General features: G+C 44.9%; 2 protein-coding genes across 5 annotated transcripts; both read left to right on the top strand.

Annotated features, from left to right (window-relative positions):
- The first annotated feature begins 764 nt into the window (after window positions 1–764).
- Window positions 765–17,357, top strand: P2RX7 (purinergic receptor P2X 7). 4 transcript variants are annotated; one of them, XR_008452750.1, is made up of 13 exons: window positions 765–1,249; window positions 2,829–2,961; window positions 3,561–3,632; window positions 4,428–4,500; window positions 5,642–5,738; window positions 8,796–8,876; window positions 9,452–9,581; window positions 10,530–10,654; window positions 14,018–14,111; window positions 14,523–14,588; window positions 14,692–14,725; window positions 15,243–15,520; window positions 15,998–16,054. XR_008452750.1 is itself a non-coding variant. In XM_054082692.1 (13 exons), the coding sequence occupies exons 1-13, from the start codon at window positions 1,125–1,127 to the stop codon at window positions 16,469–16,471; spliced, it is 1,683 nt and encodes a 560-aa protein (XP_053938667.1). In that variant the 5' UTR covers window positions 1,006–1,124; the 3' UTR covers window positions 16,472–17,357. The 4 variants fall into 4 exon arrangements, 3 of the variants coding, with proteins under 3 accessions (XP_053938669.1, XP_053938667.1, XP_053938668.1); XM_054082692.1 differs by having other exon boundaries at window positions 1,006–1,249; window positions 14,692–14,808; window positions 15,425–15,520; window positions 15,998–17,357; XM_054082693.1 differs by lacking the exon at window positions 2,829–2,961 and having other exon boundaries at window positions 1,084–1,249; window positions 14,692–14,808; window positions 15,425–15,520; window positions 15,998–17,357.
- Window positions 17,358–19,042: 1,685 nt separating this feature from the next.
- On the top strand, window positions 19,043–27,351 carry P2RX4 (purinergic receptor P2X 4). Its single transcript, XM_054082275.1, has 12 exons — window positions 19,043–19,329; window positions 20,316–20,463; window positions 22,162–22,233; window positions 22,328–22,400; window positions 22,848–22,944; window positions 23,129–23,209; window positions 23,316–23,457; window positions 23,793–23,929; window positions 25,334–25,427; window positions 25,514–25,579; window positions 25,669–25,764; window positions 26,457–27,351. The coding sequence occupies exons 1-12, from the start codon at window positions 19,199–19,201 to the stop codon at window positions 26,487–26,489; spliced, it is 1,170 nt and encodes a 389-aa protein (XP_053938250.1). The 5' UTR covers window positions 19,043–19,198; the 3' UTR covers window positions 26,490–27,351.
- Window positions 27,352–27,597: the final 246 nt, after the last annotated feature.

The following is a 27,597-nucleotide window of genomic DNA, read 5'->3' as shown; positions in this document are numbered from 1 at the left end:
GAGTGTAATTTGTTCCTGTGTGCTAAAGCATTTAAGACAATATCAACGGTCAGGAAGCCTGTCTGGTTCTGAGTGTTTTATCATGAGTACAGCCATAGGTAGCATCCTAGATGATTTAGAATACTAAAGGACTGGAAGAAAAACATTAGATCTGTGCTGTAGGGTTTGTATATTTTGTACCTCTATGTGATTATTCTTTTGCAAGAGAGGACTCTGGTGATTTTAGTCTGTGTTAATGGATTCTGATCTAAACTTCTTGTCTTTCAGACTCTCAGCCTGAGATTTACAAGTCCCACCTTGACAGCTCTGCATCTTTATAGCTCCACCTCCTGTGTTTAGAGTGTCAGATGGTGGCCTCACAACTGCTCCTTGATGCCCTGGTCTAGATGCAAATAGTTGGCTTGCAGCAAACTGACCAGGTCTGGCTCGTGCGTGGTTCTGTGGAGCAGGAGAGGCTGCAGTCAAAGTATGTGCCATCTACTGAGTCTGCGGACAGCTGTAGTGGCCGTCGCTCCCTTGTAATCCCATGACCTGATACAAAATGAATCTAAGACCAAATAGGATGGTGTCTCATGCAATGTGACATAAGAAGCTGGAGGTCTAGGTAGCCACTGATGACCTAAAAGCTTGCTTTACCTTTGCCCTGTGTCTTGCACAGCTGTTGCCAGTCCTGCAAAGTGGATGTTGCATGCATCTGCCCAGTCCAGGAGTGCATTACATCGTCTTTGCAATGGTGCAGAGTGGTGGGTGGTGGAGTCAGGCCCAGAAAGAGGTCAGCGTGACTCTGGCTTCCATTCATTTAGCCTCATCTCTACAGTTGTCTCATCGTTACTTCAGATTGGCAAAATCTGGTAATACTGAGGACAGGTGGTACCATCAACAGAAAGTGACAAGAACATTGCTGAGCAATCGGCTGTGGAGCTCTGGGGTGAAGTTTGGTGCTGCTTCTGTGAACAAACCAAAGGACTTGGTTCTTCAGGCAGCTCTTGGTTCCACCAAATACCATTCTTTCCAAGCCCTGTGGTACCTCATACAGATTTCTGGCTGTGCCTTTAAGGGGGGTGGCCTGGGGTGGAAGAGGACAGTACTAGGCAGTTTCAGTTTTCAAAAGCCCAGTGTTAGCAATGGGTGTAGGTGGCTGGCTGAAGAGCATGACTGACTATGATACTCCGAAACAAATACGCATTCAGAGCGTTACATGTGGATGTTTGCAATCTTTCCTCTATGCAACCATTGCTCTGGCTATTTGGTAAGTGCATGGTGATGGGATGCTGTTTTGTACTGCAGCTGTGTTGTATTGGAGGTTGCCTGGTTACAACTTGACTTTCAGTGCTTTGAGTTTTGTGGCAGCCAACAACATCATTGATCCGGCGTGAGGCCGTTCCTGGAAGATGGATGTGGTTGTGGGAACTTTATGGTGGGAGTGTGGCATAGGATGTTGTTGGACAAGGTGGGGTTTCTTGGACAGAGTTAGCTAAGCTTCCTGTAAGAAACACTTCCAGTTTCATTTCTTGCCATGATGTTGGTTTTTGTTGTTTTTTTTAAAAAAATCCAAAATAAGTCCACTGAATAATCTCCGATTTACACCAGTGTTTCTGAGATTAGACCCTGCTCTGTAAAGTCTTCTATTCAGGCTGAGATGAAATGGTGAGTTATCCCTTGCAGCAGATTTCATGAACAATAAAATATTTTAGGAATACACAATAACCGATTGCCTCTAAAGGGCAAATTTTCCTCTTTGCTGCCAAACTACGGCTGTTCTCAGTGATAAGTGTTTGCTGAACAAAGATTGACGAAGTTCATAAAGTTGGTTTCATTCTCATGGGAGGGCAGCAAGCCAGGACATTGAGCACATGGATCTCAATCTCACAAAGAATCAAGCAGGAAATTCAAGTTGCCTTGTTAAGGTTCTATGCCCACCTACTTCTGCTCAGAACTGGGTTCCCACTGCCACTTTCCAACAGCACGGTTACCCCAAAGCACTGTTTTCAGGATAAGGCTGAATGCTATTGCAATCAACAGTATAAATAAAGGAACACTGATCACTTGCTTTGTATTTCTGTTCTTCCAATACTATTTTATCCACCCCAGAATAGTCTGTTATTAAACTGAAATGGTGATAGCTCTTGCAGCTTGCTTTTCAAAGCAAATCTTTTTATCACTTTTATGTAGTGTGGAAAGTATCTTCTGAACATACAATAGTTTTTCAAAGTTGACAGTGCTTTTATGAGTTAGATGAGTTGGTGGCTTTCCCGTCAGCTTAAAAATAGAGGCATCCTTCCTCCTTTTATTAACACATTCGATTCATGAGGAAGTCAAAACATTAGGCCAAGGTTTTTGAAGCAACCAGCATGAGGCACAAACATAGTCACTCTGGAAAGTTAAGGACTAAGTATTTTAAGCTCTCTTAAAGAGAAAAAACATAGAGAGGGCACTACCATCTGTGACAGGAAAAAGTCAAAGTGGTGCACAGAAACACAGCATGAGTGGAAGTTTTTGAATGACATCAAGCACTGTTGCAACTGATGTTTCACAAATGGCAGGGAAAGGGCCAGGATGTCACCTCATATTTTCTATTTTCCCATTCTAAATGATAGAAATTCTCTTCTAGCATGTGTCAATTAATTTCTGACAAAGGCAGAAGTGAAAGTAAAACAAAGGCAGACTTTGGTCCCGCAGATGCATGTGACTCACACAAAACCACTCTTCGTTACTTGAAAAGGTTCATCTAACTTTTATTGCAGTGCGTTTTGTCCAAGAATGATACAAAGAAGATGACCTGTTTTATTCTTATGGGCTTATTTGTCCTTTCTGTTCTATCTGGCCAGTTGTATAGTCATCAAATACAGACTCCATCAGGAGGTAGATGAAGTTAACAGCTCAATTCGCACTAGTGTGAAGGGAGTGGTTGACGCAAGCAACAGGATCTGGGATACAGCAGAATACACTATATCAATGCAGGCAAGTCTCAATGTCAGTCCAATAATCGACTTCCATTGCTACACAGATGATCTTTAAGGTCCCTTCCAACCCAAACTATTCCATGATTCTATGATTCTGTGATCTGGTTGCTTTCCTGACATGTCTCTACCCTGCTATTCAGTGTGAATGCATTGGAGACAGCGATGTTTGAAGCCAAATCTTCCCTTCATCCCTTCATATATGGAAAAAAAATCCTCTTATGAGATTTTTGTGTTGCTGTTTGTTACACAATTTTTACATAATCAATTTAGAATTTTAGTAATAGCAAACCTAGGGACAAATTCACTCCAGTATAGCTGTAGTAAACACAGTAGTGTCATTACCAATTAATGCCATGGAATCTTGCTCAGTAGTAATGCCATTTAAAAAAAAAAAAAAAATCACTGCCACTTTACTTCTGGCTGCTCATTCCTGCTCTGATGATGTCCCTGACTTTTTCTCTTTGAGCTGGGTAGAATCCGAATATCTGTCAGGAAGAAGCAGCTCTTGTTGTCTTTCCAGGTGATCTTCTGCAATGACAGAGGTCTGAATCATGTATGTTAAATTTCAGCTCGATACGTATTCTTTCCTCCATGTAGGCGGTGAACTCTTTTTTTGTGATGACCAACATGATTAAGACAGAGAATCAGCTTGAGCAAGAGTGCCCTGAGGTAAATATATTTTGTGATTTATACTTAATTTATTGAATGCATGTTGATGTAAGAGTGGGCTGGTACAAGCAAATACTGTTGCTCGCTCTATATGCATCTCAGCAGAGAACATGCAAGATCTATTTTAATTGCTCCTTTTCTTTCTTGGGGTGTCAGCTGGCAGTTGTGACTGCCTTGCAGCCAAATCTATCTGCATCACTTTCAAGAGGTGATGACTTTCAGGTCAGAGATTACTCTCCAGCTGCTCTGACGTTGCTCCTGCTCTTGAGGAAATCCTGAAGGAATGATGGGGTTGCTATCAGCTTCTCTGCTCTTACTTACTATTACTGCTGCTCGTTCCTACACGTTCCCTTCCTTCCTCTCTGTAGTCCAAACCTGGTCATCAGCTGCAGGTCTCCTCTTTTCTCTGGCCTAGAAGCGGGACCTGGCAGAGCAGTTCCTGAATGCAACTTGACTTTCATTGGCAAAAGTATATGGGACTGTTAGTGAACAAAGAATTACACAGTCCACTATTAAATTTCTTGTGCTTAATAGTATAGGAGAGAGTGTGAAAACCAGGAAAAGACATACATAATAAAGGAAAATGTTATTGTAAGCAAGGAAAGGTTTGGGTTTTTTCTGGTTTTGCAGGTAGCTGGGCCTTATCTCGTATAAGCCAAATAATAACTAAGGGTTATACCTGCTCCTTATTGTTATTTTCTGTTAGTACTTTCACATTGAAGCTGAGTAAGAATTCTTACATAGGTGTGAAGAGGGAGATATTTATATTACTTTTTAATGAATTTTTTTTCCCAGTATCCCTCTGCCAAATCTATCTGCTCTTCAGACCAGTCCTGTAAAAAAGGGAGTGTAGATGTCCACAGTCATGGTATGTAAATGATGTTTTCAGCCTGAAATATCTTTTTGTGGGTACTGCCTTCTGTTGCATTATTGACCAGTGCAGCATGTGCAGGATCCAACTTGGAGAACTGCAGTAGAACAGTACAGAATCATAGAATGATGGAATAGTTTGGGTTGGAAGGGACCTTAAAGATCATCCAGTTCCAACCCCCCTGCAATGGGCAGGGACACCTCCCACTGGATCAAGGTGTTCAAAGCTCTGTCTAGCCTGGCCCTGAACACCTCCAGGGATGGGGCAGCCACCACTTTCCTGGGCAACCCGTTCCAATGCCTCACCACCCTCATCATGAAGAATCCTAACAGATATCTGAGAACAAACCCACAAAGCTGAGTTCTTATCAGCTTGTGTCTGCCCTTACTAAAAGGAGAAATGGTGACAGGGAGCAGAGGAAGGGGAGATGTGAAGAGGAGTACAGGCTGGTGTGAACGATGGCCAATCTCACCGTCACTCCCAATTAAGTCCCTGGCTGCTTAATGGTGGAGTGACTGCAGGTTCTGTTTGAAGTAAACACTCCTGTGATGGTAAGAAAATTCGCAGAATAAGTCAGGGGACTTGTGTCCTTTATTTGGGACCAGTTGTCCAGAAGGCATCATGCTATTTTCATCAGCTATGTGAGTTCTTTTTAGTGCTGAGATTATCTGAATCTGGGCTGTTCGGTGGATTATCACTTTTCTTGGTAAAGGCTAAAAGCTCACAGAAAATGTTGATTTTCCAAGAGTACAGAAAAAACTGAGGTTTTCTGCCCACCTTGTTTAATTTGCTGATGTTATTGAGTTAAACTTCTGACCAAAACAGTTTTTTCGCAATTTATTCCACAACTAAGATATGTAACTTCATATAAAACTTTGAAGGAAATTACTTCACCCTCAGCCCAAACAATGACAAGCACTCTTGACCCAAGCAAACTGCTAAATAAGAATTGATGAGGTGTGGCAGGACCATGGTTCGGGTAGTTCTTCCTACAGCTTCCTCCTGTAGAAAGCTGCAACAATCTGAAATGTCAAGCTCCCTATCTTACATTTGAGGAGGAATCCACTAACAGGTTGAAACTGCCTCTAACTGTTTAAAAACTCTTGCCTTTGCTGAAGAAGAGCTTATTTCTCTACAGGAATTCTAACAGGAAGATGTGTGCGTTATAATACAGCTGTTAAAACCTGTGAGGTCAGGGCATGGTGCCCTGTGGAATCCATGGAAACCCCCCCTGAGTAAGTGAAAGACACATCTGCATTTCTTTATGTCAAAAGAAGGATTTACTTTGACAAAGCAAATGAAATTTCAGCATAATCCCTTTACCTAGGCACATGTGTATCTCATGTATGTAAGACACCTATTTCCATCATAGCCATGCTGTTAACACTCATTATAATATCTAAATAACTTACATCTAACAATCTGTCCTGCTGTATGATTCTGCAGTGAAGTCATAGCCTCCAGTCTGTAACATCATGCAGCTGCCATGGAAACGGTTTTAGATGTCACAGGCTCATCTAGAATTCACTAGAGGCATTGGCTCATTAATTCAAATGTCAAGGAAAATGCATCAACGTACGATGGGTTTAATCAGTGACAGAAATAAAGTTTCTGAACTTGGGGTTTTCTTCTGCAAGGCTTAGGGCTCTATAGTGTAGAAGTTCTTTGTGGGTTCATGTGTCAAAGGGAGGTTACTTCCACCTCCCAGAACGGTAGGGTAGGTTGGTTGTCTGTTCATTGTGCTGCAGGCTAGTGTTTGGGGATCCACCTCAGACTGAAGAACATTCCATGCTCTCTAGGCAGATGATGAAGAAGTCAATGCTGGCAATCTAACAGTGAGCTGAGAAAACTCTAGGAAAAAGACTACAGAGAACGATGCTGCTGTGACCTAGAGGGTAGGATGGAGAGGCCTCGTAGCCATCTTTTTTTGTAACCCCATGAATGTCCAGTGTTTCAAGATTAAAATGTTCTATTTCCATTCTGTATCAGCCAAAGCGTGAAAAAAATTTATAAAAGATTTACCTTCATCTGAAATGATGAAAATTATACTCTAAGGGAGCAAACGATAATCAATTTTATCTCCCCTTATCCAGCTTTGAAACGTGTAAGAAACTAGGTCAATTATCACTTTTATTAAGTCATTGCTTTTAAAAGGTATGAGTGTGATTCTATGTATATACCCCATCTTTTCCCTAATTTGGGGTTTTCTGCAGAGACTGAGCAGTTTTTCCACTGCCAGTGCCCTCCAGAGCCTCCTACAGCTCCTTCTGCTGAGATTTTTCAGCTCTTTAAAGGAATTTTCCATTCCTTTCTGCTGCAGACAGAGTTGTGATCTGAAAAAGGCTTTGTCCAGCAGCGGGAAAGCTGTTATTGTTCGTACAGCATCCGGGAGAGATATGCATGAGCTTCCTAAGTTAATGAAATCCTAGGGGTTTTTTTTATAAAGTTTCAGTGACTGCCAGTCATTTTTAAATGTCACACTGCGTAGGCTGACTGCTGCGTATGTTACAGAGGGAATTATGCTTTTAATTACATCGCACAGTTCACACATTCTGTCTTGTTTCCTAACCTTCCTCTAAACTGCCAGTAGTCGGTCACTACCAGGGACCAAAAATAATGGGTGAGAGGACAGATCCAAACCTATGATGTATAAAGTTCCTTCACAAGTTCCATTGGCAAGAAAAAATATGAGGAAACACTAAAAAGCAAAGCTGAGTGTTTATTTTCTACGAGAACGATACATAAGACCAAGGTCGGAGCCCAGGAAGCTTTGCCATCTGGCTGAGAACTGAGGTAGCAATGTTGGGCTTTGGTTACACCCATGATTGTCTTTATTGTCCAAATTCCTTTGAAAGGTGACTTTCTTGAACCTTAGAGGAGGCCTCCTTTTCCTTCCTGTTAGTTATGGCAGGAGCTGAACAAAGCCATTGCATGTTGGCGAGCAGAGTCTTTTCTTTTTGGTTATTAATTTCTGCCTGAGGCAGGGCACAGTTATCAGATAAGCTGGCTGAAGGACAGGTGTTTACAACACCTATTTCAGAAGAGCTTTGGATGAGATTCCAGATACTTCCCAGCAGAGGAATTATGGACAATTTCACATTATTGGTTCATTCATTTCTAGTTCTTTAAAAATTAACATACATTATTAATATCGTGCCTATTATACACTGAAACTCATCACTCACTTTCGTGTCCAGGTGGCATCTACAAATGTTAATTTGGTTTGCAATCAAGTCTCATTTGTTGACTTGGTTTAAAAGACACTCTGAGAAGTCCCCCATGGAAGCTGCACGTCGCTCAGCTAACGTGCTTGTTGTCATCACAGATCTCTGATGCAGAGACATTGCTCAAAATACAATGATAGGAAAAATATTCCTTGCTTAGAAGCAGTGTCCCTTATGTGGATGACTGCTTTGAAGACTGAATTTCCCCCTTGGAATGGCTGTCTTGATGGAAATGAAAATATTCCTGGCTCCTACTGACAAAGGGGCAATGTCAATATTGCAGTTCAGCGTAGTCCCTGTGCTAGATAAGCAATGCTAAACCCTGTTATCTCTTACTTTCCTATAGCCCTGGCAGGTCCTGGAGTGTAGCAGAGGCTGTCTCACATGGTCCAGGCCATGGTTACCCAGCTGGCAACTCGTGGGAAAGTTCCTTCTTTCTTGCCACATTAGCTTCAGAGAAATCACTCTTGTGAGGAAGGGTGAGACTGGCAGCCTACTTTCCATTGTGTTTGCATTCCACCTGCATAGTTAGTGATACAAACCAGTGCAGGGGAAGTCCTCAAACCACATCTGCTAGGAAGGCAGGACGATCTTTGGTGATGTGATTGACGCCCGACTTCCAGAGACATCCTCTAGGATCAGGCACATGGCTCGTTCTTATCCTCTGACTGGCTGGGCAGCTCTGGTGAAAACAGCCACCTGTCTGCACGGACCAGCAACAAAACGGCCAATTCATTGCGCAGAAATCATCAGCTGTCAAATAGTGTTATTTCTTACTAGTATTCTATAGTTATGAGAATTATATGAGAAGTCTCCTGAGATCATATTTCAGTTGCATGTAGAGACTCGAGGTAGGCTTGGCCCACACAAACAAGCGCAATAGAGAAGAATTTATACCTAAAACTAAGAAAACCACCTGTACTTTTCTTGATCCTCTGAGCCACTTTTCAATCTGTTATTCTTAGCAACATATTCCTCCTACTGACAGCTTTCCAAGTAATAGTAAAGTAGCATAACATTAACTGATTTATTTAAGTAAAAGAAGTTAATTTGATGTTTCTTTTTTAGGCCTGCTGTTCTGAGGAGTTCTGAAGACTTCACTGTGCTAATAAAGAACAACATTCACTTCCCAAAATTTAATGACACTGTGTAAGTGCAAACATTCCTCAATGTTTTCTAAAGAGTGATTAGTTGTGCTCGGAAAATTAGGTTGTATAAACTGGCACCTTCTTTCCTCAAAAAGGCTATGCATTCAGGGCTGTATCTGCCTGTGTGACAAACACCAGGTTTCTATTATTCTTTAGCCCTATTAATCCTTCAAGAACTAAGAGAAATAAGGAGGGCTTGGGAACAGAGCCTCCTGACGTGACTCTGTTTCTGTCATGCACTGGACAACAGAATTGTTCATTCAGATATAATGGTTTATGCTAAGGTAAAATCACTAAAATAGAGCCCAACAGACATGATTCAAATTATTATATAAGGTGAAAGTGTTTAGTTTATACACGTAGAATTTTGCTAGTGTTAATATCCAAAGGGTAAAGAGTTCATCTTGATTCCCGGATCCCACTTAGGGATATCTGATAGCTACAAAACCAAAAGCTCATATACTTACCAACCAAGCACATTTATCAGGGGTTCTAGTAAGTGTGAAGTCCCTTACCTGTATCTGTAGCTGCTCCAGCTTGTTTTTAATTTTAAACAATTGTGTGTGTTCTTCACAGACTAAATATTCCACCAATTTTAAATACTTCCTGCACATATAACAAGAAAACATCCCCACTCTGTCCAATTTTCCGTCTGGGAGATATCCTTAAGGAAGCAAACCAGAACTTTTCTGAGGTGGCAGTAAAGGTGTGTGATACCACTTCTTTTTTTCCTATGCTCAGTGCTAAAACACTGTATTGATTCTCTTCCTGCACGTTTTGCTGTCTGTCATATAATGAAATTGTTCTAGGTTTCAAAGCTGATTGTGTGATAAGCAAAGTAACCTCAGATTTCAAGGATTAAATATGCTTAACGTCTCACAAAATGGGGCCCATGTTGGTAGACTGGATAGTGTTTTGGTGATACCATAGTACGCTGAGGCCCTTCTGCAAAGCACAGTGCATTTAAATAGGTCCTACGCAAGGCTGTCACTTGTGGTCATCTTTTGATTCTACTCAAGCAGATCCTAAATCATGCTGCTGGAGGAATCCTCCAAAAGTCAGACTGGCACAAATGGCAGCTTATATTCAGAGTCAAAAAGTACTTATTTTTGCCATCACATTTTCACTGCGTTCTTTAGGGTATTGAGCCAAATGCCCTTAAGACAGTATCCAGCCATACCTCTAGAAAGTCAACAGATGGGTAGAATAGAAGTAAAACCGAAGTGTCCTGCCGACAGTCTTCAGCTGAGCCACATTTATTGATTCTCAGCCTGGCACAGTGCATTCAAGACGAAACATTTGGAGTGGGTGCTTACAAAACTTAGCCTTGAGCTCAGGCTTTTGTTTTGAGCCTGTGTGTAGCTTAAAGCAATGAAATAACTGTCATAGTGTATCAGCTACATCCCTAACTGTGCTACTAAGATGAAGAGAAATAGAAGACAGGAAAGATCTGAATGAATGGTAGCTTCTAGCTCATGTAACTAAGTCACTTCCATAGAAAATATCTTGATTGGCAAATGTTGTTTATGAGTTAACGTGTTTAGAGATGTGTCCCTGCCAGTGGCATCCCTCAAGTCTCCGCTGACTTTGACAGCAGTTCAGTGCAGGCAGCAATCACAGTGCTAGTCCCTAAGCTTACTGTGTCTCTTTCTAGGGAGGAATCATTGCCATTGAGATTAACTGGGACTGTAACTTGGACAGATGGTTTTATGACTGCAGTCCGAAGTATAGTTTCCGCCGCCTTGATGACAAAAAAATAACGCCTGGATTCCACTTCAGGTAAAAAGTGTTACATGAAGCAAGTGGCATGTTTTCAGTTGAAGCAAAGATGTGATGGGGAATGATGACTTGGAATGACAAGACATTTGATTCTCCTTCTTTACTCCTTTAGTTGTGTCCTTAGCCTGCAGTTCCTTCAGTTATACAGATGTATCATTGCGGTCATCTTCCAGATGAGTATGCTTGTATTATGGGTGATTTTATTTCTGTGTGGAAAGGCCTAGAAATTTCCAACAATTATTCTGGGAGCTAAGGCAAAGCATAGTTTGAGCAGATTCCACCATATGGCACCTTGAAACTACCTAAACTTGTGAGTTTCCCAAGGCAAGTAACACAAATGAAATAACAAAGTGTGTTTCTTCCATCTGCGTAACCCCACAGTTCACTGAATCAAGACTGATTCAAAATCAAATAAGAGCTTTTGGTTCTGTGTGCTTATAGCAGATTTATGAAAAGCTTTGACAAAAAATCTTGATGTGACTCCAGTTCTAAATAGTTACACAAAGCATTTATCAAATGCTTATTGCCATGTTTAAAGCTGACCTTCAGTTCCAGGTCGCAATTCTTGTGTAACGGCACTCTTTTTTTGACTCACAGCATGATTATTATTACATTATGTATCTTCATACATTGGTGACGCTAACATGAGTGCCATAACTACCTAGGAGCTGCCAGCATATTCCAAGCTGCATTGTGCTGAAGCTGTGCAAACAAAGAACAAACAGGCATTCCCTCTGGCCTGGCAACCACAGACAGGAGGTGGGAGCGATCACAAGGAAAAAGCAAGACAGTGCTGTGGGGCTGAGGCCAGCAACCTTTGTGTTGAATACATTTAAGCAGTTTCTGAGAAGGGGTTTGGAAGAAGACAGCGGAATACTTTTGAGGATGTTTAGTGTTGCATCAACAGCTGGGGTCAAAATGCCAGGAATGGGTTTGCCCAAAGTTTGTTACCTTTTAAGCTTCAAAATACCAGTCTGTAGCAAGATTATTTTGCTGCATTTCAGCTGAAATCTCTCCAGCATGAAGTGAGCCTGGTCTGAAAAAACAGTCTGCTGGGAGACTGTGCAAGGTGCCAGACCACATCCTGGTGGCCTGACTCTGCATCTGTTAATGAAGGGGTTTATTGGCAAAGAAATGTCATTCTCTGATGTCTCCAAAATTAAAAAAAAAGAGGAGCAAAGTAGTTCAATGTACCAACTTAAAAAGCAAAGGCTGTGAAAGTTGAAGAGCAGCAAATAGCTAGAGCATAATGCTATTGAAAATCTGCATGGAAGTTTTAGTGAAGAACATGCACAAACTCTGCCAGGCTGTTGAGATGCCAACTTGTATAAACAGAGCTGCTGAGTTCAGTAGAGCTACTCAAGTGAGTTGGGAGCGAGTGCTAGAAATGATCCTACAATTAACATATTCAAGAAAACTTTTTTTATATCAGTGACATATCATAAGAATGTAAAATATTATCCTATCAGAGTTCCATCCAGCCCAGTGTCCTAAAGCTAACAAAGATCCATAGCAGAAGAAAAATTTGGAAAAGAGCTTAAGAAAGAGGACATTTATAGAATGCTGTTCCCCTGCAGGCTAGCTCTTGTAGAAGTCAGGAAAGCTACTTTGGGCAGCTTATAACCTCTGTCTGCATGGACCTCTATTGATTTCATCTCACTTCCAAAGAAAATTTTGTGATAGACTTGAATGGAAACAGGCTTTAGCCTTCCAAAAGAAAATAACTGCTTGAGGTGCAAGGGAGCAAAGCTCCAGCTGGTGATCAAGGAAGCTCTTAACAGGTCAGGTCTGAACACAAAGCCCTTACAGAAAAGACTTCTATGCCATGGAGAGCAGATGTGAAACGACCTCTAATCTGGAGGCTAAAGAAAACCTCTGATCCTGGAAAGAGTTGGGGAAACTTTCAAATAAATCCTAACTGACCTCCAGGCTTCAGAGGCAAAGAGCTGGCCAGTAAAACATGTCTTAGCCACAGACTGTGGAATTGTTCAGCACAGGAAAAAGGGCATTTCATGTCTGTGCAAGCAAGAAGAAAGTAGAAGACATTACAGTGTGTATTCTGAGTGACTCACTGCCTTCAGAGAATGCAAATCAGATAGCAGTGAATGGGAAGCAAATGATCGCATGATCTCGGGAACTCTGATTAAAAGCACTCTGAAAGTCTGCCAAACTTAGCTTGCAGTAGGATGTGCAGGAGAGAGTGGAATCAAGTAAAAGCTTGCTCTGGGATGGTTTGTTAGCATCAAATTGCAAAGCAGACCAGTAGGGACTGAATTCAAAGAGCAAGAAAAGGAGGAAAATGTATTTTTCTTTAGATGTCTCCATAATTTGAATGAGTAGCTGGAGACACTAGAAAGCAGAGGGCTGAGCTGATGGCATTGACACCAGACTTATCCAGTTAAACAGTTCAGTCTTCTGGTACTTGAACAAGCAACCAACTACAAACCAAATTTTGATTAGCAATGACAGAGTGATCTGTGAGTACCTGCTGCCCTGTAACTGACCTTGTGTCCCTTCAGCTATGGAAATTCTTGTTCAAATAATTTATCTAAATGAAGGAGAACAGGGCTTAGAGGTCACTCAAGTAAAACAGTCAAGAACAACACAGCACTTTTAAGTCCTGACAGCATGTCTGAGGCAGAAGACTTAAGGGTGTTGTTATCGGCGGTTGGATATTAGCACCATTGTGTATTTTAGTATGTCTTTCAGTTTAATGTAATGATTTTGTCTGTACTGCCAGCTTTTCATTGTCAGATTTAAAAAGACCTCTTTGTTCCATGCTCTGTGACTGCTTATTGATCCATAAGCTGATGCGAGCTCTGCATCAGGACAATCATGTTCTTGATAAAATAAGAAACTGGAAGTTAGTAAAGGCCTACATGAGTCTTGCCACTTTCTACTGACTGAAGGATGGAAAATGGCTGATATCCAGCATGCTGAAGTGTGTTCAGGAGTTCAGAGTTGGTCTTGCATAATACGATATTAATACTTTCAAAGCATAGTCACTCTTGCCATTGCCAGCTCCTCGCACATCCTTGCTAGGGTCTTCTATCTGCTTTACCAGTGACTGAGCTGCTTTCTGCAGCTTCAGGTTCCAATTTGAACTGAGACAGAAAAACACACATTGGACATTAGTTGGATTTTGAATTTGTCTAAATCTCTCTATATGTATTAATTTAGACTGCCAGATCAGATGCTGGGCAAAATACTCTTCATCAAACTGACCTCAGCACCTTCATTTCAGGAGATTGAAAGGGCTGGAGGAAGAAAGGAGAAGAAACTATGCCTCTTTGTGTGTTCTGCAGTCTCGTGGCATTATATCCCCCAGAGAAGTTGCACAGATCTTCATTTGCTCTTTTGCAGATACGCAAGGTACTACAAGCTACCAGATGGGAAGGAGCAGAGAACCCTTTTCAAAGTCTATGGAATACGCTTTGATGTCCTTGTCTTCGGCACAGTAAATGCAATTCTTTTTCGTTGTGGAGGGAGAAGAAAGCTTGCTAGTTCCTTAGCCATATACCCCTCTCCTCTCTCCTGTCCATCAGTCTGGGATGGAAGTCATGTCAGATGAGTAGATCTAAAGTGAACTGGACTGCATAAGAGAGCAAAGCTGACTCCAGAACTGGGAGTGAGGCAGGACTGCAGTTTAAGGCTGAGACAATACCACTGTTATTGTCATGAACCCTGTTTGTCACCACTGTTTCCCTCACAGATTGTTGTTCTCTGCAAAGTGTCTGAGATGGTCTATGAAATTTTGGGATTGATTGCATTGTAAAGAGACCAAGATGCATTCTGAAGAGATGAAAAAAAAATTGAATGATTTGTAATAGACCTTGCCTCTCACTTATTCTTTCTTGCTTTCTTTAAGGGTAGAAAATTTGATGCCATTGAACTAATTAAAAATGTTGGGTCCATGATATCCTATTTTGGCTTGGTGAGAGACTTATTTTTTATGTTAATAAAACCAATTCTGGAGATACAATCTCATTGAAAAGGTGGAATCACTGCTTTATTTTTTTTTTTTGTTCCATCTGCAGGTTGTGACTATCATGGAACTTCTTATTCGCATAGGTCAGTGCGCCAGCTGTGGCAAATCACCTTTCTACAAAATTTACAACAGGAGAAAGTATGAAATTCTGCCGTTTTCAAGACAGGTGAAGAATATAAATTGCTGCTTTATGGATACAAAAATGCAGCTGACCCAGGAGGCTTCCCTGGAGCTGTGCACAGCATGCGCTGCATGAGTGCAGTGGGCTCTCGACACAGCCTTGGTAAGGCAGAGTCACACCAGCTGCATCAGGGAAACCTGCAGGGAATAGTGAGCCTTCAAAACAGCAGGAGGGTGTCATGAAAGGGTTGTCCGTGAAGAAGGTATTGCTCAAAGCCTCTTCGCTGCCAACTTCAGTTGCCTCTTCCTCTTTTTCCAGACATTAGGGGTTATTTCTCTACACTGCCTCTACTAATACCCCAGCATTTTAGATACGTGATTTTAAAGAGGAGTGAAGAGGAAAGTACCTAAAGGTCCTGCACAGCCCCACTCCTACAGTTAGTTCTATACCATCTCTTCCTCTTCTCTCTGTCTCCGCAGCTCCCCATGTCTGCTATCCCAGTGACTGGAAATATGGGCCCTTGCAACATACAGATGTAGGGAGTTATGATTGGAGTTCAGACTGCAGAACCCAAGCCCTGAGGTTGGATCTATGCTGTGCTTGTCCCCAGTTCTCCAAGTGACTACTCTAGCTGACAGTGCTCATTTCTTCTGCTGCACAGGTCATCTATGTGTCCTATGTGGATGAGCCATATGTTACGTTGATACAGAAGCCTCTGAAAACAAGCTTACAACATACCGAAGGCACCATTGTTGAGGTAAAACCAGACACTTAACCTTTAGGATTCTCCCTTTGGAAGGGAGAACTGCGGAATGTCATTCTAAACTGATTCAGGGTTTTGCCACCCCCACACCTCCCATATTTCCAGATTAGATTTTGAGGGCCTAACACTAGATTCCTGTTGTCCACTTCAAGTTAAGAGGTCCTGTGACCAGAGAATGTATTTTCTAGAGTCAGCTAAAAATTGCTGCTTTCCTGGGGTGGGTATGTGCCAGTGGGAGTGCGTTGGTGTTGAAACAACGTGCAAGGTGTCAATTTGATTTCGCTAGGGTGGGCGTTGGCAACACAGAAAGACAATCCTCCTTCAGATCTGCTGATTTATCGTCATTATCCCTATTGTGCTGTGTCAAACGAAAAACCCAATGGTAAAGATCACAGTTGTAAACTCTCTCTGCAGTTGGATGAAGCAGCAAATGCAGTTTTCTTTAATTTATGTTGGGAATTGTTGTTGCAGAGCCACCCTGTGAAATTCTGTGATGCCGACAGCTGCTGCAACAGCGAGTTCAACGAGAACCATGATAATGAACAATACGAGCTGCGGCAGCCTCTCAGAGAAGGGGCTCATTCCCCAGACTCCCGAAAGTGGTGCTTCTGCGGCAAATGCCAGCCAACAGAGAAGTACCATGAGCAGCTCTGCTGCCGAAGGAAAGAAGGGCAGTGCATCACAACCACCCATTCATTTCAGCAGCTCGTGCTGTGCAGTGACACCCTGAAGAAAGCCCTTCTCTACAAATACCCCTTTCTGATCTTGACAGATGCCAATATCAACAAAGAGCTGCGTCACTTTGCTTACAAGCAATACATTCACTGGAGCTTTGGCTCTTTTGATCTAGAAGACAGAGCTGTTGTCCCAAATTGCTGCAGGTGGAAAATTAGAGATACTTATCCCAAAGCAATCAACAACTATATTGGTTTTAATGTGGAATAAGGATGTAGCACATCTTGAGCTCACACTCTGACTCACCTTGGGAATTTAACCTTTGTTTTCTCTCACAGACGTTTTGAAAAAAAAAAAGAGAAGAAAGTGTGTAACCTCTCTAAATCTTTTGTAGTACAATGGAATTTTTGTACGCTGTCTTTGGAGAGTCACAAGCTGAGGAGGGACTTTTTACAAAGGCTTGTAGCAATAGGACTAGGGGCAAGGGGTATAAACTGGGGAGGGGCAGATTTAGACTAGACATATGGAGGAATTTCTTCATGATGTAATGAGGGTGGTGAGGCCCTGGCCCAGGTTGCCCAGGGAGTTTGTGGCTGCCCCATCCCTGGAGGTGTTCAAGGCCAGGTTGGATGGGGCATTGGGCAGCCTGATCTAGTGGGAGGTATTCCTGCCCATGTCAGAGGGGTTGGATCTGGCTGATCTTTAAGGTCCCTTCCACCCCAAACTATTCTATGATTCTATGGTCCTGAGCATTTTTTGTACCCCAGCATCATCGTCTTTCTGCAGCCCTGGATCAAGAGGCTCTAGAAAGAGGCCACTGAGCACGTAGTTTCATAACTCACCATTCAAGGCCTCACAGTCTATCCAGATTAAACAGGCTCATTTTAGATTATTTCAGTGACATAAGCAAAGCATTTTCTGAAGAGCCTGACTGTTCTCTTTGTATTACTCCTTTAGGTTGAATTCAGGAATTACAGTGAAAAGTACTTCTACCATCTTCATGTCATATTTTGGGGCATTTAATTCATACTCCTTGAAATTGTAATTTTGGACTTTAGCCTCCTGTCTTCTCTTAGCTTCAAGCAGGCCGTGCCTCCTACACCTCCTCCTCCTGAACTTGTCACAGTGCGAGTTGCTTTGTGCTACGATGCATAAGGCCAGAGCACAGCCAAGAAGCAACAAATTCAGGGTAGACTAATCTGTCCTTCAACACCTTTTCAGTTCTTTCTTTTTGTTATACTTGGACATGTTCTATTTTTGTAGAAGCAAGGTGAGAAGGATTGTAACAGGTATATTCTGCACTCCTTTCAACTAAGCTTTGTTCTCTCTGAGCTAACCCCGCAGTTTGCCATTTCCCACATGTATTTTAAGATGTGTTGCTGGCAGATTATACATACTGTATTTGTATCTTCAATTGTAGTATGGATTTATTGTATTAACATTCCTATTGCAGGTTCTTATATATCTAGACTGGGAAGATATTATAGTTGGCATTAATGCATTCCTGTTCTGACACATGAACCAACTTTTACCTTTTGGAAAGAATTACACGAAATAGTCACTTAAGAATGTGATTTTGTGTCTTCTTTCACATTTGTGTATACGTTCTTCCTTATCCTCTGTCTTCTTTTTATTGGTCCTTTCAGTTTCTACTGGTTTTGTAATAAATACAGCATTTTACTAATCTATAGCCAATTCAAAGTTTCTTTAATAGTTTCATACTGTCTGAAATTCCCACTGCCAGTCTGTGAGTTCACTTCATCTCTTGCCAGTGATTTACCTGCTATTAGGAGGGTTATGGTGATGCTTCTAAAATAAGCACTGTGTTGGGCAGCTCAGCATCAGGTGGAAGGTACGTGAATTAGGTGGTGCAGATCTCTGCTTTTATAGCAAAGATTAATTCTGCGAGAGGATAAAGAAAGGATTTGCTCATCATGGGTGGAAGGGTGACAACCTTAGATAGGATTCTTCTGTCTTTTGCAGACAGGTGCTCTGTCCTTGCCCTGAGTTGGCTCCAAGTTACGTCCCGGTGTTAGGATGGCCCATGCCTGAGCGATGGCCCATGCCTGAGCTCCAAGTTACGTCCTGGTGTTAGGATGGCCCATGCCTGAGCGATGGCCCATGCCTGAGCTCCAAGTTACGTCCCGGTGTTAGGATGGCCCATGCCTGAGCTCATCTGCCCAGTTTCTTTGTGAGACTTGGCAGCCCAGACTCAGCGTAGAGCTGACAGCAGCAGGCTGTCAGGTAACGGCTGACTCAGTGGCAAGTATGGAGGTGAAAAACTTCCCGTAACCTTGCTAACAATGAGTAGCATGGGAAAAACACCTCCTAGCTTTAGCAGCCAGGGTGAGAGCATAGAATCATAGAGGCTGGAAAAGACCTCTGAGATCAGCCAGTCAAACTGTCACACCAACACCACTGTGCCTACTGAACTGTGTGTCCCCAAGGGCCACATCTATAGGTATTTTGAACCCTTCCAGGGATGGTGACTCCACTGCTTCCCTGGGCAGCTTCTTCCAATACTTCACTGCTCTTGTGGTAAAGAAATTTTTCCCGTTATCCAGTCTAACCCTTCCCTAGGGCAACTTGAGGCCATTTCCTTTCATCCTATCACTTGTTCTTGGGAGAAGAAACCAGCTCCCACCTCACTACACCCTCCAAGGTGCAGAGGGTGATCAAGTCTGCCCTGAGCCTCCTCGAGGCTGAACAACCGCAGCTCCCTCAGCTGCTCCTCGTTTCCCCTGTTACGGGGAGGCTTCATCGCCTCCTCCAGCCCCACCACCCGCACTTCCCACCCCATCTTCACGCACAGCAGAGCTCAGGGCACCCCGTTGGAGCCGCAGAGGGCTCAGGGTAGCGGTGAATCCTTTCTCCCCACCGCAACCGAGCTGCGGGCGAGCCCCGGGGCTGCGGCAGCGCCCTGCGAGCTGCTCGGGGCGCTGTGGCTCCGCTGCCCGCTGGGGTTTGGCAGGACCCGCCCGCCCTCTCCTCGCCGACATGGTGTCGTGTGGGGCTCTGCAGAGTTTCCTTTTCGAATACGACACCCCCCGCATCGTCTTGATCCGCAGCCGCAAAGTGGGGCTCGTCAACCGCGCCGTGCAGCTCGCCATCCTCGCCTATGTCATAGGGTGAGACCCCTCCCGGCTCGGGGAAGGAGGAGTGGGGGAGTGGGGAGGGGTCCCTGGGCGGCTGCTGGGAGGGAGGAATGGGAGATTCTCCCCGGGAGCCCCCCCCCCGGGCGCTGCGACCCCCGTTTGCGGCCAGAGATGCGCAGGATGGGGAGGGGATGAGGCGGCTTCCCCGGGGCCGGGGGGGCGGCTCGGGGCTGGGCAGGAGCCCTCGGGAGCAGAGACAGGAACTCCCCCCGCGCCAAACCAATGGCTGAGGGGCGGGAGGCGGCATTGTGTGCTCGCAGCTCAGAGAACCAGTCGTGTCCTGGGCGAGGGAGGGGATTGTGGTCCTGTCTGGTGAGACCAGTCTTGTGTCCAGTTCTGGAGAAGGAGATGGAGGTGTTGGAACGGGTCCAGAGGCGGCTACAAAGATGACTGGAGGGCTGGAGCACCTCCTGTATGGGGACAGGCTGAGAGAGTTGGGGTTGCTCAGCCTGGAGAGGAAAAGGCTGTGGGGAGACTTTATAGTGACCTTCCAGTACCTGAAGAGGCTACAAGAAAGCCGTGGAGGGGCTGTTTACAAAGGCTTGTGGGGATAGGATGAGGGGCAATGGGTATAAACTGGAGAGGGGCAGATTTAGACTGGACAGAAGGAAGAATTTCTTCACTGTGAGGGTGGTGAGGCCCTGGCCCAGGTTGCCCAGAGAAGCTGTGGCTGCCCCATCCCTGGAGGTATTCCAGGCCAGGTTGGATGGGCCTTGGGCAGCCTGAGCCAGTGGGAGGTGTCCCTGCCCATGGCAGAGGGTTGGAACTGGATGATCTTTAAGGTCCCTTCCACCCCAAACTATTCTATGATTCTATGGTCCTGTGCCCCCTTTGTTGTGAAACTTTCTGGACCCTTTCAGGTGACAAAAAAAAAAAAAAAAAGGAGGAATTCCCACTGGCTGTGCTGGTTTATGACCTTTATCTCAGTTTTGTTGTTTCTTGCAATCCTTCTCTTGCAGCTGGGTCTTCCTGTGGGAGAAGGGCTACCAGGAAACGGACTCTGTGGTCAGTTCTGTAATCACGAAGGTGAAAGGAGTGACGCTGACAAACACATCTGCTTTGGGAGCCAGAGTCTGGGATGTCGCTGACTATGTCATCCCTCCTCAGGTATCGGTCACCTCTACGTGGAGAGCGAGGGGTTTCTGGTGAACAGCCTCTGCTCTTCCTTGAAATGAGAGGAGGCAGCTGTGCTTCGTTGCTGATCATACTTTGAGTGATGTGTGCAGTTTGAGGTGCCACAGTATAAAAGGATATGAAACAGTATAAAAAGAATATAAAGTAAAAAGAATATAAAGCTGCTGGGGAGCACCTAGAGGAAGCCACAAAGTTGGTGAAGGGTTTAGAGGGGAAGTCATATGAGAAGTGGCTGAAGTCTCTGGGTCTGTTCAGCCTGGAGAAGAGGAGACTGAGGGGAAACTTCCTTGCAGCCTGCAGCTTCCTCACACAGGGAGGAGGAGGAGCAGGTGCTGAGCTCTTTTCTCTGGAAACCAATGATAGGATTCAAGGGAACAGCAGGAAGGTGCCAGGGGAGGTTTAGGTTGGGTATTAGGTAAAGGTTCTTCACCCAGAAGGTGGTAGAGCACTGGAACGGCTCCCAGGGAAGCAGTTGCTGCGCCAAGCCTGACAATCACAGAATCATAGAATAGTTTGGGTTGGAAGGGACTTTAAAGATCGTCTAGTTCCAACCCCCCTGCCATGGGCAGGGACATCCCACTAAATCAAGCTGCCCAAGGCCCATCTAACCTGGCCTTGAACACCTCCAGGGACAGGGCATCCACAACTTCCCTTGGCAACCTGTTTCAGTGTCTCACCACTTTCATAGTGAAGAAATTTCAATATTCAAGAAGCATTTGGACAACACCCTCAGACACGTGGTGTGAATGTTGAGGTTGTCCTGTGCAGGGACAGGAGCTGGACTCTGATCTTTGTGGATCCCTTCTAACTGAGGACATTCTATGACTGTGTGCCAAACACCTGCACCAGTAGCCCTGGGGAAGCTTGTTTCAATAAAAGTGTGTCCGTGTGTGTGCTTGCATAGGAAGGAGAGTTTGGTAGGCTTCAGGAAAAAGTTGCAATGATCGCCACACGTCCTCTTTCTTACTGCGTTCTAAAGCAAACAACTCAAAGTTAACTTGTTGGCAGAAACCCCAGGAACAGGCTGCAAGTCACTTGATCCTGAACTGAACAGGAGATATTGCTGTAGTTACTGATTGACTCTGTCTGTGGGAATCTGTGCCGTGTGGGCAATAAGTGACAGCCTTTTGGGCTGGCAGGCATGGCCAAGCTGCTAGTCGTGGGTCACTGTCTGCTTGAGCTGTCGTGCAGAAAAAAAGCAACAGGTTTAGCTGGATTTTGGCTGAGCAGAAGCAAAGAACGGATCCTGAATTGGACAGATCTGAAAATAAGAGAAGTGAGGCAGCCTGGAGAAACAAACCAGGAGTGGTCAAATTTCTAATAGATACATTACAAGAAAAAAAGAGTGGGAGTTGTGCTCAGACTTGCAGCTGGATCTTTGTATCTGCTCCTGCCTTGTAACTCCCGTGAGGAATTCTGTGATCCGTTTTCATGACGTTAATGAGGAAATCTGGGCCAAGTGGGAGGACAGAAAGGGTTGCCAGTCCCACAGTCCTTCCTGTGCCTAAAGGCAGTGGCATCAGACAATGCATGTGGGAGTCTGCTTCTTTAGTGCTACACCAGCAGTGTCCAAAGCAAGTCCCCTCTGTCAACAGAGATATTTGAGGCAGTGCCTCAGACGTTCTTTGCAGACTGTCACTCTTAAATTTTCTTCTTGTTTTGCACATTCAGGAGGAGAATGCTGTGTTTGTCATGACCAACGTGATACTTACACTAAACCAGCGCCAAAGCCGCTGCCCAGAGGTAGGTACAGGATCTGCTCTAGTCCTGCCTTGTGTGGGTGGGAGTGTGAGGGAGAGAGTTCATTGGGTTTAGAGTAATTATTGTTCCTCTCCAGCTCCCAGATGATAAAACAGAGTGCAGAGAAAACAACGACTGTGTTCCAGGATATGTCAGCACCCACAGCAACGGTAAGAAGTCTGCTGCAAGGGCTCCTTTAATTCTGTGCTGTGATGCTTCTGGGCTGTGCCTTCCCTCCTGTGAAGGAGGCATCGTTTCACTTCAGTCTCCATGTTCTCATTAGTTCACACCTAAGAGAGCTGAAAGAGCTGCTCAGCTTTTTCTTCTGGGGGAGAGCGGATGGATTTAGACTATGTTGGGTGGATACCGGACAGTGTGTGTTTGGTGATTTAGTAAACAGCGTGAGGGCTTTTCCAAGACCTTGAGTCCATGAAGCAGTTTTTCATGTAGATGAGGATTTGACTCAGAAAAAGGGCTTGATGCTTCTTCCTCTGAAATTGCACTACAAATTGCAGTGGAAGCTAATGGGAGTCTTGGTACTGGCACTTCACCTTATGGAGTGAGGAGATATCACAGGACAAATACATGGTAGTACCTCCATTCCCATGTCTCTGCAGGTATCCAGACTGGGGAGTGCGTACAGTACAACGAGAGCGTCAAGACCTGTGAAGTCTTTGCATGGTGCCCTGTGGAGAATGACTATCACGTACCCAAGTGAGTGCTTCCTACTCAGTGCTGGCCCACCTGAGAGGAGTACGGAGTGGCTCAGTACGGAGCCAATGTTTCTCCCTACGAGTTATTATTGGAAAGAGCTGAAGAGGTGATCACCAGGAACCCTGCAGAGTCTTGTTTGTGAAAATATAAGTGAAACTTACTTGCTTTTCCTGTTACTTTGTAGGCCTGCATTCCTGCGGGAAGCTGAGAACTTCACCATTCTGGTAAAGAACAACATTTGGTACCCCAAGTTCAACTTCAGCAAGTAAATAGTGTTTGGGACATGGTGCTGTCTGGTCTCTTGGACAGTAAAGCAAGACTGGAGGAGTGGAAGAAGATGCAACAGATCTTTTGTCTCTGTTCCCCTGTAGGCGAAACATCCTCCCCACTATCAACTCCACCTACCTGAAGAACTGCATCTATGACCCCCAGACAGATCCCTTCTGCCCTATCTTTCGTTTAGGGAAAATAGTTGAAGCTGCAGGCCAGGACTTCCAGGAAATGGCTGTGGAGGTATTTTGACAGACCCTACTCTTGGGGTTCAGCTGTGTAGAAGAGGAACAGCAGGTGGCTGTCACCCTCTGCCTTGTGGCATGAGCCAGAGGACACAGTAGCTGCAGAAAGAGCTGCTCTGGCCAGAGGGGCTGGAGTCAATTCTATTTAACAAATATTTGGCCTTGGTTTACTTGGGTGTGGTTATGTGCAAGGCTTTTTTATAGCAGGGGAAAGAGTATTTGATTGGGACTGGGGCAAGCACCAGTAAATCAGGGTCCTGGTTGGCAGAGAGCCTAGTGCTGGGCTGCCTGGGCACTCTAACTGCTCACCTTCTTCTCCCCTCCGTTTGGCAGGGTGGAGTCATGGCACTGCAGATCAACTGGGACTGTAACCTCGACAGAGCTGCTTCCCACTGTGTGCCAAAATACTCCTTTCGGCGCCTCGACAACAAGGACACTGCCCACACCGTCTCACCTGGCTACAACTTCAGGTACTGTGGCTGTGAAGGGGCACCCGGTGTCCCTGCAGCTCAGTCTGCCACTGACACAGTGTTGCGGGCTGCCTGCACTCCTGACCATTACAGGTAGTCCTTAGACTTTTAATAGTGCTATAAAACTCGGGAGAGTTTCTCTGGTGCTGTAAAACATAAGCAGGTGGGATCCTGACTGTGTGCAAACCCCAGCAGAGGGGTAACGTCAGTGAAGCTCTGCTGGTTGTGTCAGAGTGACTGAGTCATATTTACATCAGCATTTAGGTGGCTGTTGGGGCCAGGCTCCCGTGTCCTGGCAATATGACAAGTGACTGTTTCAGAGTGTGCTGATGGGGCAGTGTTTTGAGGGGGCTAGATGTGGGAATCAGAGACTAAAGCATCTCTTTCACTGTGCCTGAGGGAAAAACAAACCTCTACAAAGTGTCTCTGTCGGTTGAGGAACTTTATCTGCACCAGGAGTGTCCTCTGGCATGCACCACCACACGTGTATTCTGGCCAGGACTGGTGGGTCCAGTGCCTCCAGTAAAACTGCCAGCACAGAGCTGGGTGGCTTGTTGCATCCAGACTCAGAGCTACAAACATATGGACTGGCCACCTTGCCAGCATCCTTGCAACAGTCCCACTCGTGAGGAAACACTGCCCAGGGCTATGCTTGTTTCTAGAATCACAAACTCTCACTTAGCAGAGGGGATCTCTTTCAGTGGAACTTGGATAAATTCATTGAGAAGCTGATGCTCTTCAGACAGCAAAAGTGTGTGTTGGGGAGGTGCCAGACCTGCAGGTAGTGGGGTGTCAGATGAGACCCGCTGGAGGATATCACAGCCTGGCTGGTGTGGGTTCTGAAGTGCTCTTGCTAATTCCAGACCATTGTGCAGCGCCTTACCAATCCTTTCTCTCCTCCTCCACCCTCTTTTCTTCTTCCTCATGGCTTAGTCAACCATGTGACGGAGTAAGTTTGATCTCATTTATTTGTTCTCATCCCTTGTCATTTGCCCGCGAGTCACATTGTGTGGGACCAGGAACAGCCTTGGCCAGGCTGAGCTGTGCTGCCTCCCTACCTGCTCCCAGCCCTGCCCTCTCCTGGCTGCCTGCACTCTGCAGCCTCCTGCTTCCCTCTACCTCAGGTGGCTGAGGCTCATGTGTAGCTGAACTTTTTCCTGTCTGTCCTTCTGCTCCTCTACTAAAGCTAACTTTCTCTCCTTCCTGGGCTTTGCAAGTTTCCTGGTTTGGCATGTGATTGCTGCTCTCTGTTCTGGGCTTTTCTCCCATATGTGCTTGCCTGCATGAAATCTTTCCCCATCATTTGGGGCTTGCCCCTGGAAATACTGATGATTGAACACACCTGGATGTTGCATGATCACATAAGCGACCTCAAAATTTCCAGCTGACCTACCTTTTCTCCAGGTATGCGAAATACTACAAGGATAGCAATGGCACCGAATCACAGACGCTTGTCAAAGCTTATGGCATCCGCTTTGATATCATAGTGTTTGGAAAGGTAGGGTGACTTGATTCCTGGAGGTCTTGGGGTGGGGGCTTTCAGAGGTGCTGAAAAACATATTCACCTTTGTAACTGTCTTCTAGGCAGGAAAATTTGATGTAATTCCTACCATGATTAACATTGGCTCTGGCTTAGCACTGTTTGGTGTGGTAAGTGACACTGTCTGCACCTACACTCGGTTCTAGATTAGTGCCTCGTTTTGAGGATCATTTTCTTATACTCTTTTAATCTCCACTAGGCAACAGTGCTGTGCGACATTGTTGTTCTGTACTGCATGAAGAAGAGGTACTACTATCGGGAGAAGAAATACAAATACGTGGAAGATTATGAACTGGTAAGCATCAGTGAAGGCAGAGCGAAGGCAAAGCTGCTTCCTCCTCTGACTGGAGAGATTCTGAAACAGGATGTAGAAAGTCCACATCAAACAGGGATTTTTGAACCACAACTCTGAGGAAACTTTGTCAAAGAAGCTAATTTTTACCTCAAAGCTGTTGCAGGGAGGACAACTAGAGACAAATACTGTCATGTTTCCTGGACAACTGCTCTGGGAGAGGGAAATGTATGTTTAAGAACTTGTTGTACTCCTACTGCACCTCTTTTTTTTGGGTTGCAGTCCTTGGCAGTTGCCTTCTGAGAGCTGCAGGCAACAGCTCTGTCCCCACCAAATCCTTCCTTCTTGGCTTTTAGGGGTGCTTGCTGCTGTGAACAAACCTATTGAGTGGGTTGGTATTTTCTGAGACCAACATGCTGACATAGTTATGTCTCCCTTCAGGATCCAAATGACTCATTTGGCCAGTCGAAGGATTTAGAGGGGTAGTGGGATTGCTTGAGGGTAGAGCTTGGCCCTGCAGCCCTCCGCTTGGTGGGAAGTGGCGTTGCAGAGGGTGGATCGCTGAATCAAAAAACCTTGTAGCACTGGAAATGTGAAGTCTGAGTAGTGGAGGATAGCTTGCCTGTGCAGAGGGTTTTATGCAAGAGGAAGGGGGAGGAAGTTTTCTGGCAGTTTCTAATCTTTGATCCTTGCAGGGAGTCGGTGAGACATATGGAACAAACTCCTGACCTTCCGCTGCTACGGCACCGACTGCTGCTAAGAACTGCTGCTGTGAGACCCAAACACTCTTCATTGGAACCAAATGGGGAACAAACCTGAGAAATGGACCTGCATGTCTACTGTTACTGGCTGGAGCCAACCTGGAGAGAACTGAGTCTGCTTCTTGTCTGCTGTCTTTCAGGTTAATTGCATTAAGCACACAGGGAGAATTGTGCTTTTATGAGAGCCCTCTGCACTAGCTAAGCCTGGGGTACGGACTGCTCTGACATTTTGCCAGTCCTCCTTTCCCTGAGCTCAGCAGTAGCAGAGAGCACAGTGTAACATGCACAGATTCTTCCTTACAGTGAATGTGGGCCCTTGTCAGGTGTTGCTGCTTGGGAGAGCAGCTCCTTGCTGTTTTCAAAGCACTCTTCCTTGCTCTGAAGGATTGTGATGCTTATCAGAGCCTGTGACTACTCTTTAACTGTCTCCAACCTCCGGTGGCCACAGTGAGACAAAGCAGTGTCTGGTTCCATTGTTGCGGTAAATGACTTGCTGGATACAGAAATGTTTTTCTGTTTTGACCAATTTTTGCGGTATTACCTTAAACTTTACCTTCTTTTTATTAAAATATTGCCTTTTTGGAGTCCTGCAAGCTGGCTTTTGCTCATTTCCTTTTTCCTCAGGGCCTGTGAAGGGTCAGTGAACTGTCTTCATGTTCCACAGATAGCTCTCCAGTAACAGTTATCACAACCACTGCTGCAATCTGCTTTGCCTTTTGATGCTCTTGGCAAGAGTGCTGCTGCAGCCTCTGCTCCACCTTGGTTCTTCTAACGCCTGGTCAGTCTATTGCATTAAAACCTATCCAAGGGATAAGACTTGAAATTTAGAGGCTGGAATGGGTTAACCTAGCATGGCCCTGGCTAATTGGAAGAACAGATCTGTTATTCCCTGGCTTACCGCACATGCCCTGAGACTGAGGGGCTTTTCACCCACCCCCCCAAAGTCCCTGTATCTGCACTGCTGCATTTAATGGGTTTACATTATTTGATTTAAGTGAATTTGGCCTTTATATTCGCATGGCATTGAGTATCTCTACTCATGACGCTGGCACATAAGGTACAGCTCTGCCCTTTC

Source organism: Cuculus canorus, chromosome 17 (assembly GCF_017976375.1).
Source record: "Cuculus canorus isolate bCucCan1 chromosome 17, bCucCan1.pri, whole genome shotgun sequence".
NCBI lineage: Eukaryota > Metazoa > Chordata > Aves > Cuculiformes > Cuculidae > Cuculus > Cuculus canorus.
The sequence above is the reverse complement of the archived record's forward strand: the minus strand, read 5'-3'. Positions and strand labels throughout refer to the sequence as shown.